Source organism: Apteryx rowi, unplaced genomic scaffold (genome assembly GCF_003343035.1).
Source record: "Apteryx rowi isolate R43461 unplaced genomic scaffold, aptRow1 scaffold_17, whole genome shotgun sequence".
Taxonomy (NCBI): Eukaryota; Metazoa; Chordata; class Aves; order Apterygiformes; family Apterygidae; genus Apteryx; species Apteryx rowi.
Genome location: NW_020447974.1, coordinates 5,775,920 through 5,790,019, shown reverse-complemented (window position 1 = coordinate 5,790,019; position 14,100 = coordinate 5,775,920). Strand labels below are relative to the sequence as shown.

The window sequence follows — 14,100 nt, the reverse complement described above, 5'->3', positions numbered from 1 at the left end:
AGTGACTGGGGCTAGTGTCTCAGGTCTTACAGCTAACTGCTGCCCTGGAAGGTGCCTATGCCATTAGAATGTGCTGCTATTGAAATATTCTTCCTCAGGAGCATCTCTTCTTCCAGCAAAGGGAAAGCAGATCAACCATGAACACCCTGCCAAAAGATCTGCTTCTGAAAGCACAGCCAGGCACTGGCACACTCTCTRGACAAGTCATTCTGGCCCTCTAGCTTCATCATTTCTTCTCCAGTGAGCCTTTAGTTATTTCCATTAGCTGATATATATCCAGCGCTTCCCCTGTAAGACAATGGGACACTAAGTTCCTTGCATTCTGCAGTATAGTTAGGGACTGTAACGTAAGACCAAGAGACTGACAGTAATTATTTCTTTAGTTCACAGCTTTTAGCACAAAGACTTCTAAATCTATTCAAACTGCTGTGGTGTGGTGGTGTGAATGCAGGAACCACCACTGACAGGAAGCTGGGAATATGAATTATTCTACCTTGGAGTTGAAGCTTGCTGCTGTGTACAGCTGCTGAGAGGCAGAAAGGTGACAGCTTCCTCTCATGAGCCAGCACTATGGGCTGTTATGTTTTCGCTGACCTTGATGCAAGGCACTTGCTTAGTTTGCCTCGTTCCTGGGGAGAATAGAGGCACCCTTCTTGCCCACAGAACCCAAATCCTTTTTCTAAAAGCATACTTTGCCTGAAAGACTCCTAATAAAGGTTGCAAAGGCTGGAGTGTGTGTGATGTGTTCAAAGAGTGGGAGCACAAATCTGCGGGCAGGTTCTGTTCCTTATCTGGGAGAACATTGCTGCACATCAGGGACAAGCTATTTAGCTGAAAACTCCTTTAAGAGTTAAACAATTGTTTGCATCAGGGAACAGGGTTATATCAAGTGCAGACAGGGACTAGTGCTGGCTCTTGGATTTCTGGGGAAGAGCACTAAACTCAAGCTTGCAGCACAGGCTCTTCTCTAAACACAGCTGTGCTGAGCTAAGAGGGGGAGCTGGGACAGAGAAAAAGCCCTGAAAGCTGGAAAAGCTTGGAGCTGGAGGGCAAGATGTACAAGGTTGCTGATTCATCTCACTTCAGAGGAGGAAAATTCAACCTTGGGCCATGTGTGAAGTGAGCATGTTCATCTTTCTTTAGGGGAGATAGATAGATAAACTGCATGAGCGTGTCTCATCACTCTGTCTGAAATAAATACTTAAAAGAAACAGCACAAACTACTCGGGGACTAATCCAAGAAAGAAGGGTAGAGATGTGCTAGCAACAAACAACTCTACTCAACTAAACCCTTAGATCAGCCAGGGTGGCTTAAACTAAGACCYGCAGACAGCTCTGCCTGCAAAAACACTACGCAGGGCCAGGTGCTGGGAGCGGGATTCCCAAGGAAGGTGTGAGCAAACAGAGGCGTTCTTAGACTGGCAGCTTGCAGAACCTAAGAAGTGTCTCCCCTGCAGTCAGGTGTGCTTTTTTTCCCTTCCCTCCCCCCACCAGTGACTTGCCTGTGCAGCGTGATGGCTGCACAGCAGTGTGGCAGAGGCAAGGCAGCCTGCGGGGCAGTAAGCAAGGGCCTCATGAGGTGCCTCGCCGACACAGAGAAGCCCTCTGCTCTGGGGACTGGCTGCTTACACCAAATACTCTACTGCCATGAAGGGAGAGGCTTGTTCAGGGGCTCCAGCCATTGCAGGTGCTGCTCACCTTGAGGGATGCCGTATCTCTTCTCCATCCCAGTTGGATTTGATGGGGTTGCGCAGTTCATGGTCACCTCTTTTCTTAAGCACTGGTCAACATCCACTGCGCTAAAAAAAGCCACCGACTGTGGCAGATCCTGGATGCCCAGTTTATAGGCAAACATACACCTGGAAGAACAAGAGACCAGGTGAGCCAGCGCTCCACAGCATGCACATCTTTGTCACATCTGCTCTGGAGCAGGCAGGATGTTACATCCAGCAAGGAACGAGAGAACTGTGTCAAATTATGTCCCAACAAGCAGGAAAGTCCTCAAAGGCAGCATCCCATTAGAAACAAGCCCAGGGAAGTTGCTTAGAATGAAAAATTATTCCCAAGGCCTGTCCTTTACTGCAAGCAGCACTTTTGTTCTCAGTTGGGGAAAGAATGCCCTGGCCTCTTTTCAAAGGAGAAAACCAGCTACAGCTTAAAAGTTATATTAAGTTTGATAACTTCTCTCACTCTCAGCTAGTCTTCCTGTTACTGCAAGCACAGGGCTTCAAGCAGCCCCAGGTTTGCCTGGAACAAAGACAGCTTCACAGAATATTGGTCAGTCATCATTAAAGATTACTTTGCACCCTTGTTACTCAATGGCTGGAAGACAAAGTGCTTTATAAGTACTGGGTAGCAGGAGGGTCAAGTAGTGCTAAAGTGGATGTGGGAAGAACAGAGTAACAGTACATTCAGCCTCCTAGGAAGAAAGGAAGAACCAGCCCTTTACTTCTGGCTAATCCTCCCACGCAGAGCAGATGTTGGATTTTCCCAGCATGAAGCCCTGTGCTTGCAGTAGCTGGCACAAAGACACAAACATCAGGGCGTCTTCCCCTGCTGTGCATGCTGCACGGGCACAGAAAGGCTGTTTGCTGTATCCTTACCTCCGTACAGGAGAAAATAGCTCTGCTTTGGCCAGCTCCTGTATAACCAAAGCCCTGGGAAGGGGATTTCACAAAGCTAACTGTGTTGGAGCCTGAACGAAAGGAGCCCTGGGGCTTTGAGGCCAAGAGATTTCCAGGCTGAGCTTAACCTTGCATGCACAGGGCAGGAAAGCAGCAGGAACTGCCCACGGTGCAGAGGGGGCAACGAGGCTGGTGCTTACAGCAGAAGAAACGAGCCGTGCTCCTTGCTGCTCAGCTGTCCTCTCAAGGCGGGGGAGAGAGGCCAGCCAATTTCGGACTCCCAGCTGCTCATTCAGACCCCAGCACGGCCACTGAATGGCCACAGAGCTGAATGAAGTGGGAGGAGAGGTGTTCACATCCCAGTGAGGCAGAACGATTGGGCCTGTCTCAGCAGAAGCCAAAAGCTGACGATATCCCACTCTTGCCAACAGATTATCCCTTGAAATCAAAGCCGAGCTCCATTTATAGCTACCTGAGTCATGGGTAAAAGGAACTGCAATCTCTAGAGCTGTCAACCTGCCTTGAGCAGAAATAAATTGCTCGGCCCTGGTTCACTGAGGACAAAACTAACCCATCTGCTGCTATGCTAATCCCCTGGGCTTGCGCTGTCCCACCCCGAGGCCCTGGCGCTTGTCCCCATCAGGTATCGCCGCTGGGCTGTGGCCAGGTTGCTCAGAGATCTCACCGTGTGAGGAGGTTGGTGATCTGCAGGGCCAGGGCTGCCCGGTAGCGATCTTGCGCCTGGACCAGGTAGCGCACTTCATCATGAATGCTGATGCAGAAGCGCCCATTTATGTCAAACTCCTCGAAGAGCCATTTCATGGACACCAGCATGAGGTGCAGGTAGTCGACGGCTGAGCTTTGCACCACCCAGTTCACTCTGCTGGTCAGGAACTGGTGGAAGAAAACACAGACAAACGCTAGGAGAGCGTCAGGGTCCAGGGCCCATTCCTGGAGCCGGAGAGCTCCTGGGAGAAGCGTGTTAAATCAGGGCTGTTGAGTTTTCTTGACAGCGCACAGATAAGGAAAACAATTTTTAATGTGGACCACCACATGCAAGAAGAGCCTTGGAGAGCTGCGAGACTCCTCAAAGGTAGCTAAAAGCAACACCATAGAATGAGGGCTCTGCTGCCACCCCAAGCCCCTCCTGGCTCATGTTAACCCTAAAGCCCTCCTGCGACACCTCCGTGTGTGCTGGCGCAACTCCCTATGCCAGGAGCAAGGACCCAGCACAACTGGGTTTCTTATGCATCTCCCAGGCCAAGCTCCTATTTGGGTCTCCAGCATCAGAAAAGGGTCAAGTTTGGGGTTGCTGTGTCAGAGAAGACAGCAGCAGACAAGCAAAGCAAAGAGCAGCACAGGGCTGTGACCTTACCTCCCCCTTGGCCACAGCGGGCTCCAGCGCCCTGCTGATGTGACAGCCCAGCACCGGCGTCTGCGGCGAGGCGGACAAGGCGATGCTCTCCAGCTTGTTGAACATTTCGGACTCGGTCCCTCCAGCCCACACTCGCTGGTGCACCACATCCCACTTCTTCTTTCTTCGAGACCTGCCGGGGSCAGAGGGTAGGTTTCCCTGCTGGAAGGGTGGGACGAGGCTGCGGGCCCGGTTTCTGCGAGCCTCAAATGCTCTCTCCCCGTCTGAGGCCATCAGACTAGCCCCCGCAGCCTTCTGCTGCCGATGGCTCACAGGGACAGACGGGGAGCCCCCAAGTTGAACGGACCAAGATGAACCTGGGACTCGGCCCTGGGAGGCTGCAAGTGAGAATCGGACAAGCGAGGGAGGGAGGATCGGGATAATCCAGCCCATCGCCTGCAGCCCAGTCCTGTCCTGTCTCCCTTCTTTGTCCACCATCCACGGGGCTGCAGCTCTCTCCACCTCGCACCCCTTATGCCACAAGTGCTGCCTGCGCTGGAGCATCTCACCTTTTCATGGCCTCTCTCTGGACCCGCTGGACATCCTGGGCCGACACCGAACCATCTTCTGCCCTGTCCACAGACAGGTCCAGCTCCCTCACCAGCCACTCCCCGTCCTCAGAGAGATGAAACCTGAGGAGCAAGAGCCTGGAGGAGTGACCAGGATCCAAGTGACCAGGACCCAGATCTCTGTGGGACACCAACGCTGTCCCCGTCCCCGCTCATCCTCCGGCTCCCCGGGCAGCGCTCACCTCCGAATGCCCTTGGTGACGGCGTACATCTGCTGCGCCTTCTCGCGTGCCTGCTGCTGCGTCAGCCGATGGTTGAACTGCATCAGCAGGCGCTCGGCGAAGGGCTGCCCGGCCCCGTAGATGCGCCCATAGTTGAAGATTTTGGCGTGCTCCCGGCTGATGCCCACCGTGGCAGCCGTCTTGCTGTGCAGGTCTGTCGCGTTGCTCTTTTTCCCCTGCAGTGTCATCCAGCCGAAAGCTGTGCAGCCTGCAGCATGGTGAGAAGAAGCTGAAGGCCATGCAGGACCCGCTTCGGCGTGTGGCCACATAAACCAGCGAGCCTAGTCCCCACCGTGCTGTCCTTGCTCACCGTGCATGCCAGCAAAGTGCGCCTCGCCGAGGACCGCGGCTATCCAGAGCTCCTGGGAATCCACATCTGCGCCAACCAGTGAGTAGCCTGGTGGGACCTGGACCATGGCTTTCAGCTCGCTGCCCACGCGGTCGGTCTGCGGGACACAAGAGTGCCACGCTCAGCGCATCCCCCTGCACCCTCCTCCCACAAGAACAGCTTTTCTCCTGCAGATGCTGCATCCCAGCATGACTCTCTCTGTGCCCCTAATTTTGCTCTCAGGGACAGGAACTCAAAACTCAGTTTTAAAGCACATGTGGGGCATCACTTGATTACTCCCTTCTGGGCTCTTCCAGCGTGGAAGTTGCAGCCACAGAGAAAAGCACGAGAAGAGGAACTGGGGGAAAGAGAAAATGATGCTTCAGCTYTTCTTCTTCTTCCTTTGTGGAGTTTGTGTTTCCACATGAAGCTTAGGAAGCCTCTGCTGACTCCTTCCTCGCTCCCAGGTCAAAGCGCATCGGTAAGGGAAGGGCCCCACAACCAGCCCTGCTACCCCAAGCCACAGGATCCAGCCCAAACGCCTCCCCCAGCTCCAGTTCCCAGCGCAGGCTGCCACCCACGAGCCCCAGACACGCAGACTCCTCGTGCCCCAAAACCCCTCCGCGAGGACCCGAACGCGGCCGTACCCGGGCGTTGCTGGCTGTCAGCCAGGTGGGCTCCACGGCCCGCCGGGTGATGGTGCCCGCGGTCACCACCTGCGGCAGGATGGCTCCGTAATCCTCCTCCTCGTTATAGTCCGGGTGCCTGCGGCAGAAGCGGAGGGTGAGCGCCGGCCCAGGAGAGCTCGCCAGAGGGTGCGGAGGGGTCGCGGTCACGGCTTGGGCAGTTTCTCCCCATACCTGGTTACCACGCGAGGCAGATCCCCTTTTTTCAGCCACACCACCATCTGCGAACTGGGGGGACACACAGCACGTGAGATGCTGCGCAYGAGCTCACCGGGCAGCAATGCAGCCTTTTACCCATCCCGCTAAAGAGAGAAATCTAGGGAACTCAGGTGACCCCCAAACCCTCAGCATATGCATTTACCAAAGCTGCTGCTAATTTTGAAACCTACCCTCGAGAAGCCCATCAGAGGTCAACAGAAAGCTCCTTCAGTTGCGACCCCAGAGGAGGGTTTCTCTGCTCTCCCTTAGCAGGTCTCGGGCAGGCTCCAACGCCCCCCCCAGGTCCTCCCACCAAACAGACCTGGCAGGACTCTCCACCCCAACGCCTGCGCAGAGACCTTGCTTTGCCTCTGCTGAGCCCACCGGTGCTCAGCCACGCTCRCGAGCGGTGGGAGCAGCCTCAGAGAGGGGCGTCCTGCTCCCTCCAGCCCGGCTCTCCTCGACACGCCGTGCTTTGCACTGTGCTTTTCCAGGGAATGTCCATCCCGCTCGGGAACGGAGACATTGCAATTCAGCCAAAGGTGGCAAATGGGTCACGGCTGCTCACCTGATTCTTTTGTGAGCGTTCCTCCAAAACGAGATCATTTTGTTAATCTCGAGGGCTCTCGTTCCATGGGTGCGCCCGATCGCAGCCCGGAGGGTGCCGTCCTCCATCCGGGGCAAGAAATCCTTTGCAAACGGGCTTCCGACGTTGTTGTCGTTCCCATCCTTTAACAGCAAAGAGACGTCATGGCTCAGTGAACCATCATTCAATGTAAATAAAGCCCTGGGCGCCCTCCTGCCCCAGCTCTGGAGATGCCTCTTTGCCACCGACCCTACCCCAAGGGACAAGGGCGCCGGATGTCGCAGACTGGTCCGGCACAAGGATGCAGGAGAGGAGAGATGAGAGCAGGAGCAGACCCAACGATGCAGAGGGGAGCTGGGGACAGGTCTGACGGGGCGGGCGGGCAGGGCAGGGGGACGCGGGAGTGCCCCACTCGCCTTGTGCGGCAGCTTGAAGAACCAGCAGCCGGGGATGTCGACGTCGTTGTAGGGGCCATTGCCGTGGTGGTACGAGGGCTGGCTGCTCCGGTCCTCCAGATCATCCACCTCCTCCTGCAACCACAACGCGGGGTGACGGGGACGGGGCCGTCGCGGTGGTGCCCTCCCGGCCCGGCCGGCGMGCGGCGGCAACGGGGACTCCCGGAGAGGGGGGCAGCAGGGAGACAGGGCCCCGTCCCCGCGGGAAACTCCATTTACCAGCACGAGGCTTTGGTCTGCTCTGCCCGTCTTCTCCTCCACGTCCACCTCCAGGCGGCTCAGCTCCTCCACCTGGGAGCAGAGAGGGGTCAGGCAGCCGCCACCGCCGCGGCCCCGCGGAAGTAACCCCGGGGCTTTTCYCACGGCCGCAAGGGACACGAGGACAGGGCCCAGGGACAGCGGGGACCCGGCTGCCCCACGCCCGGGGCTGGTTTTGGGAGGCACCAGCACGTGTGCTGGAGGGAGCCCAGCCCTTGCGCCTCCTCCCATCACCCTCTTCAGAGGGGCGAGCAAGCAGGAGCCCCTGCCCCGTCACCTTCTGCCACATGGCGCTGCTGTCCATCACCAGGAGCTCGTCCTCCACGGCGGCCTCGGGCCCCAGCGGCTGCTCCTGGCCCTTCTCCAGGCAGTGCTGCCTGTACAGGCGCTCGATCACCCTGCCGGGGGGACGGCAGCGCCCCGGGTCACCGCCGGCGCTGGGACAAGGGTCCCCGCGGAGCTCCGAGACCAACCTCCCACCGCGTCTTCCCACCCGCGGAGCGGCGCCCTGCCGCGTCCCCCCGCCGCCCCGTCCCCAAAAGCGGCCGGGTGCCTCACCTGTGCGGGCAGAGCGGGCCCTCGGCCTTCGAGGGGTCTCCCGGCAGGTTGTCCTGCCGGCCCGGCACCAGGTAGCCCCAGCCGTGCTTCTCGGAGTAATGGAGCGGGAAGCCGTCCCAGGCCAGGCGCATCAGCTTCGGCGTCACCCGCATCTGCAGGCTGATGAGGCTGGGACCCGGCACCCAGTCCGCGTCCTCCAGCCGCGGGCACAGCTTCCGGTACCAGCTGGGGAGCGGGACGGGGACGGGAAGGGTTAGGGAGCACAGAGCCAGCCCCGGGAGCCCCCGGCAAGGGCGGCACCCCCCGACGTTCCCCTGGGGACGGGGACGGACGTGGGCAACTGGGAGCATCCTTCCCCTGGGGAAGTTGCCCTGGAGAGGGGGAAAGGTTTCCTCCACCCCTGCGTTCAGACGCTCCCGGTGGGAAATGCCTGAAAGGTGGTGATTTCTCCGCCTTCCCTGGGGAAGGGAACGCGGGGGCCGCCTGCATGGAGGGAGCCCGGCTCACTCGGACAGGGGGGTCCCGCGGGACCAAGGGCCGCGGCGCGCTCGGACCGTGGGGCAGGATTTGGCACCTCTCTTGGCACGAAGCTCCCTGCTCCCTCCCGCACCCTGCGGCTTCCCGCAGGCTCTTCCCAGTGCGGGCCAGCGGCAGCGGCAGGGAGAGGAGCCGAGCCGAGCCGAGCGGCGGCTGCCGGGGCTGGGAAGCGGGGAGCCCCGCGGCACGGCACGGCACGGCACGGCACGGCACGGCGCGGCCCCCCCAGCTCACCCCGGGTGGCCCGGCAGGTGCTGCGGCCTCTTGGGCTGCAGCGTCACCGTCTCCTTCAGACGCTCCAGGCAGGCCCGGCTCTCGGGGACTTGCAGCTCCTCTTCCTCGCTGGGGGGGCCGGGGTCTGGGGGGGCAACGAGAGCAGCCGGGCAGCGAGCGCTCTGCGCTTCCCGGGGGGCTGCAAAACCACGAGGGAGCCGCGGCGGGCGGCAAGCCCGGCCAGCCCCGGGGCCACGTGCCCCACTCACCCTCCTGCCACTCCTGCGCGGATTCGGAGGCGCCCGCCGCCGCCGCCGCCTCGGCGGCATTGCCGTTCGCCTCCCGGTCCTTCTTCTTCGTGGGATTCTTCTTCTGCTTAAACTCCTGCGTGTCCCACTCGAGATCCCAGAGCCAGGGGTCATCCTTGTACCTGCCGACACACTGCTGTCACGCACCGGCCTTGTCCCGACTCCCGGCACCCGCCTGCAGCCTGCCGGCACGTCCCGGGGCCTGGCCACGGCGCCAGACCCCTTCCCAGGGAGCTGCAGCCTTCTCCCACCGTGGACAGGTCTGTCCTTGGGCCCCCCCACCCGGCCCCGGCCCCGGCCGCCAGSCCAGCGGGGACCTGTCCTCGTGCAGCAGCTGGCAGGCGTCGTTGGCCAGGTTCATCAGCGATTTCTTCATCTCCTTCTGCAGCTCCTCGTAGCTGCCCTGAGCGTCGTCCAGGTATCTCTGCCAGTTCCCGTTGACCGGCAGGTAGGACACCCCCATCTCCAGCATCCCTGCAAACGTCACGGGGTGGGGGCACCTGGAGCCAAAGCAGCGAGGAATTAAATATGGCCTGGAGGAAATTTAATACATCCTGGAGATACGTCCTGGAGGGAATTTGCTCTGGAAGCCCCAGACTACGCCAGATGCAGAAGCTGCCTCACAGCCCTGCTTCTCCACCTACAGCTTCACAGCCTCATGCAGCTCTCGGCACTCGCTGCTCTTCCCTTTAGTCCCCAAGGACCGCTGCACCTTCTGCCTGCCCTGCAAACTGCTGCTCTGCAGACCCCACACGTAACCCAAAAGCTGCATCGTGATCTGCCTCGTTAAGCCCTGCCTCGTTAAGGGGCACCCACGTCCCACCCCAGGGACGGGGCCTCGCTCCTCCCCGCTGCCAACCAAGACCGCAGCCCTTTGCCCAGGGCTCGGCGGCTCTCACCTCTCCATGAAGAGCGGCAGCTGCTCCTGAAACACCTCGTGGGTGGCCTGGACGTCCCGGGCACAATAYGTCATCAGGTCCTTGGGGGCACAAGCAGGCGGCAAGGTGAGAGCACGCCGAGGAGCAAGCGGGCAGCACGGGGCTGCGGGAGGCCAGCGCCGGCCCGGCGAGCACCGGGCTTCCCGGCCAGCTCCCGCACGGCCAAAAACCCAGCAGAGCCCCAAAACCCGCACGGGGGTCTCTCCTCCATCACCACCTCTCCGCTTACCGGAGGGAGGCTCCCCCGAGGGGCAGAGGGGGGGCGACGGCTGCGTTTGGTCACAGCCATCGGCCTTCCCGCACGGACATAAAGGAGCTCAGCGGGGTCCCCGCGCCGCTGCGACGGGGGAAATCGCAGCGGTCAGGACGACGCACGGCTCTCCCCGTGCCCACGGCTGGGGACGTAGCCGAAGCCCTCCCCAAAAAAGGGCAGCTGTGCCCCAAAGGTGGGGAACATCCCTGCAGCTGCCCCTGCCCGGCTCCCTTCTCCCCGCGCCGGCTCCTCCGGCCCTTCGGCATCGCCCCCCGCACCTGGAAGTTTTTCCTGACGTCGGCCATGGTGCCCTTGACGAACAGCTCCCGCGCCTCCTTCTCCAGCGGCTCGCCGCCGACGTACAGCGCGTGCACGTCCGCCAGGTTGTTGATGCTGCTGATGTCCACCCAGTCCCAGGAGGCGATCTGCAAGGCGCCGGCGGTCAGAGCGGCGCGGGGGGCCGCCGCCGGGGACAGCGGGCCGCCCGGCCCCCCTACTCACCGCCGGCCCCTCGCTTCTGCCGCGCGTTTTCTTCATGTGCTGCTTGACCTGCTGCAGCCCCTTCCTCTTGCCGTGCTTCGCGGCCATCCAGAGGCTGCGCTGGAAGCCCGTCAGCCCCGAGATGGCCATGTGCATGCTCATGGTGTCCAGGAACCGCACGCGGGAGCCCTGGGAGCCGCCGGAGGAGAGAGGGGACCTGCCTGGGGCGCGCTGGGGAGACACGTCCCACAGCCGCCAGCCTCAACCCGCYGGCCAGCCCTGCCCTGGCTCCTGCGCTGGGAAAGCACGGCTCCTCCGCACCGCGTGCTTTTCCCACGGCAAAGCTTTGCCTCTGGGCACCCCTTTCGGCYGGGGACGGCACCGTGCCAGGGCGGCGCTTCCCCGCAAGCACGACCCTGGGAAATTCGTGCACGATCGCGGTTGCCAGAACGGTCCTCGCAATTATCTGGGCACCGAGCGGCAGCCGCCCGKGCGAACCAGCAGCACGCGCTTAATTCGGCGCAGGCTTACGCGGAGCCGCAAGCAAGGAGCGGGAGCAAAGGCGGCACAAGGAAGCGCCGCYGGCCGCGGCCCGCGTTACCTGGAGGAGATACTGCTCCTTAATGAAGGCCCGATCGAAGGCGACGTTGTGGCCCACCACCACTCGCTCCGGCTGCTGCCTGCCGGCGCCGGCCRGGCTCTCCAGGGGAATGAGGTCGGCCAGGGTGAGGCGGCTGGACCAGGAGTAGCGCTCCTCCAGCAGCCGCGKGCTGCACCACGAGTACCTGCGGGGGCACGCGGCACCCGTGGGACCCCCAGGCTCCCCGCTCGCCCCCCCGCCGGCGCGGAGGCGAGCGCCTCTGCAAACCGGCCCCCAGCTTGCGCGCGGTACCGCGTCTCACCAGGCCRTCGGCGAGACCGCCACCGCCAGCGTGGGGCACTGGCCGTCGGCCAGGCACACCTCCACGTCAAACACCACCGCCCGCTCCTCGGGGAAGTCCACGGCCGCCGCTTGGCCCTCGGGCCCGTAGCGAGTCCAGCCGACCCGCCAAGCCCAGCGGGCGGGCACGGGGGGCAYCTCGCGCTGCAGCAGCTCGTGCGCCGCCTCCAGGTAGGGCAGGCTCTGCTTCTGCGCCAGGAGGCGGAAGTGCTCGTCGATGTTGTCGCCGTACATGCGGGGCAGGCGCAGGTCCACGTCGGGCAGCGTGGAGGTCTCCTTGCCCCACAGGTCGTGCTTCCGCAGGTGCTCCACGCTCCGCCGGATCTCCTCCTCCGAGTACTGCACCTGGGCTCCCCGGAAGATCTGCTCGTGGAGCGTCCTCGAGAGCATCTGGATGTTGAGCGGGTTCATGCGCCTCTGCCCGCTGTCAGGGTCCTGGTCCGGCTTCCCCGGCAGCGGGCGGCTSGCAGAAGAGCTGGAGGCACATCTGCACGGCCTGGGGCTGTGGGCTGCAGCGCAGCCTGTTACCGATCTCCTCCAGAGCAAGCGCTTCATCTTCCTCCTGCTCCGGGAGGGCCGACGCAGGCACCGCTAGCATGGGGGACGCAGGAGGGTCTCCCCCTYGGGGGCAGCGGGGTCTGCAGGGCGAGAGCAGTAGCAAGGTGGAAGTTTTGCATTGCTCACTGCAGCTGGGCTGCAAAAGAGCYTTCACGACTGCAGCCACTGCGGCAYGGCGAGAGCAGCTGAAGACCAGACACACTTCCCCAGGCCAGGCTCTCCAGCCGTGCAGCCATGCTGCACCCCCCCCACAACCATGCACCCTGCCTACACCCCTGCAACCTCCCCTACACCCGTGCACCCTCCCTACACCCATACACCCCCTTTATACCCATGCAGCCTCCCACACACAGCCATGCAACTCCCCCCATAGTCAGGCATCCCCCTACAACCATGCAATCCCCCCCCCCAGGCCATACACCCACACACACCCATGCAACCCCCCCTGCACCCATGCACCCCCTCTACGCCCCCCCCGCACCCATGCACCGCACCCCCGCAGCCACGCACTCCCCGTGCAGCCACGCTGCCCCCCCCCATCCGCAGCCACCCACCCCTCGGTGCAGGACCAGGACCAGGACCAGGACCCCCAGGTCCCCCCTAGTCCCTGTCCGCCCTCCCCGCTGCTGCGCGCCCACCTCGCGCCGCCGCGCGCCGCCCGGGCCTGGGCTGCCGGGCGGACCCAACCCGGCGGCGCGTGGGGGAACTTCCGGCCCGGCCGACGGCCCTCCCCCCCCACGCCGGTGGTACGGTCCGCGCGCGCCGCGCTGCTGAGACCACTCTCTAGTGCGCTAACGGAGAGGCTGTTAGAGGGCGGCCGCGTGGCCTAATGGATAAGGCGTCTGACTTCGGATCAGAAGATTGCAGGTTCGAGTCCTGCCGCGGTCGCATAGCGAGGGGGTACTTCTCCATCTTTTTTTTAGTTTAAACTCACATTTTGGCGTGGGTAGGAAAAAAGGCCCCGGGGCACGTGACCGCGCGGTGAACCCGGGGCGCGGACGGGCCGGGACAACTCGCTGTTAGTATTAGCAGCAGCAGCAGCAGCAGCGCACTTCGTGTTTTGATGGTTCCTTTAAACAGAAGGAAAACCCGCGGCTGTCAACCTCCCGAGGGYGGAAGGGCGCTCACCCCAAGGGCGYGACGGGTGCGCCCGGATGCCCCCAGCCAGGGACACCAGCCTCGGACGAGCCSCCATCTGCAGTCGCTGCTGCACGTGCTGGACTCCCTTCCCGGCACCCCAAAACCTCGCACCTTCGAGCCCTGGGGCGGCGGGGTGGGGGGTGGCAGGAGGGGGGCCACGGGGCCTCCCCGGGGGCCGTCAGGGCAGAGCCTGCTGCTGCCTCGGTCCTGGCATCATGCCAGTGTCAGGGCTCTGCGGCGCTGCCCAGGGCGGTGGGGACAGCGGGTCGGGGCATGGAGGTGCCGGGGTGCAAGTGCCCCACAGGCAGGGAAGGCCTCATGGGCCAGGAAGACACTCTGGGATGCCAGGGAAGGGGCTGCAGGATGCCAGGGAAAGGGCTGTGGGATGCAAGGGAAGGTGGTTGGAGCAGGCCAAGAAAGGAGCCTGCAGATGCCAGGGCAAGGGCCACAGGATGCTGGGGAAGGGGCTGCGGGATGCCAGGGAAAGTGTTCATAGGATCCTGGGGAAGGGGCTGCAGGATGCAGGCGAGGAAGCTCATAGGATGCCAGGGAAGGTGCTCATCTGATGCCGGGGAAGGGGTTGGAGGATGCCGGGGAAGAGGCTCATCGGATGCTGGGAAGGGGCTGGAGGATGCCAGTCCCCAGCCCCGCAGGGGCTCCTCAGGGAGCGGCAGGGCCAGGAAGGCGGCTCCTGGCAGAGGCTGCCCTGGCCCAGGCAGCACAGGGGGAGGCAGCCGGGCCGAGCCAGGCCAAGCCAGGCTGGGCCGAGCTGGGCCGAGCCGAGCCGAGCCGAGCCGAGCCAAGCCGGGCCGAGCCGAGCCGAGCCGAGCCGAGCC

The 14,100-nt window shown here is 62.4% G+C and overlaps 1 protein-coding gene and 1 non-coding gene across 2 annotated transcripts; one reads left to right on the top strand and one right to left on the bottom strand.

The window, feature by feature from the left end:
• Nucleotides 1–201: 201 nt before the first annotated feature.
• POLG (DNA polymerase gamma, catalytic subunit) lies at nt 202–12,801 on the bottom strand. Its single transcript, XM_026060616.1, has 23 exons — nt 12,763–12,801; nt 11,529–12,204; nt 11,228–11,411; nt 10,648–10,815; nt 10,425–10,571; nt 9,855–9,934; nt 9,273–9,455; nt 8,917–9,077; nt 8,669–8,792; nt 7,898–8,122; nt 7,617–7,737; nt 7,301–7,372; nt 7,043–7,156; nt 6,609–6,769; nt 6,017–6,070; nt 5,804–5,921; nt 5,139–5,274; nt 4,790–5,036; nt 4,548–4,670; nt 4,000–4,171; nt 3,310–3,518; nt 1,699–1,859; nt 202–288 (listed from the first exon to the last, which is right to left on the bottom strand). Exons 2-23 carry the CDS (start codon nt 12,119–12,121, stop codon nt 227–229), a joined length of 3,615 nt encoding a protein of 1,204 aa, XP_025916401.1. The 5' UTR covers nt 12,122–12,204; nt 12,763–12,801; the 3' UTR covers nt 202–226.
• A 138-nt stretch (nt 12,802–12,939) lies between these two features.
• TRNAR-UCG lies at nt 12,940–13,012 on the top strand. The gene has a single exon. It is a non-coding gene; the product is annotated as a tRNA-Arg (tRNA).
• Nucleotides 13,013–14,100: the final 1,088 nt, after the last annotated feature.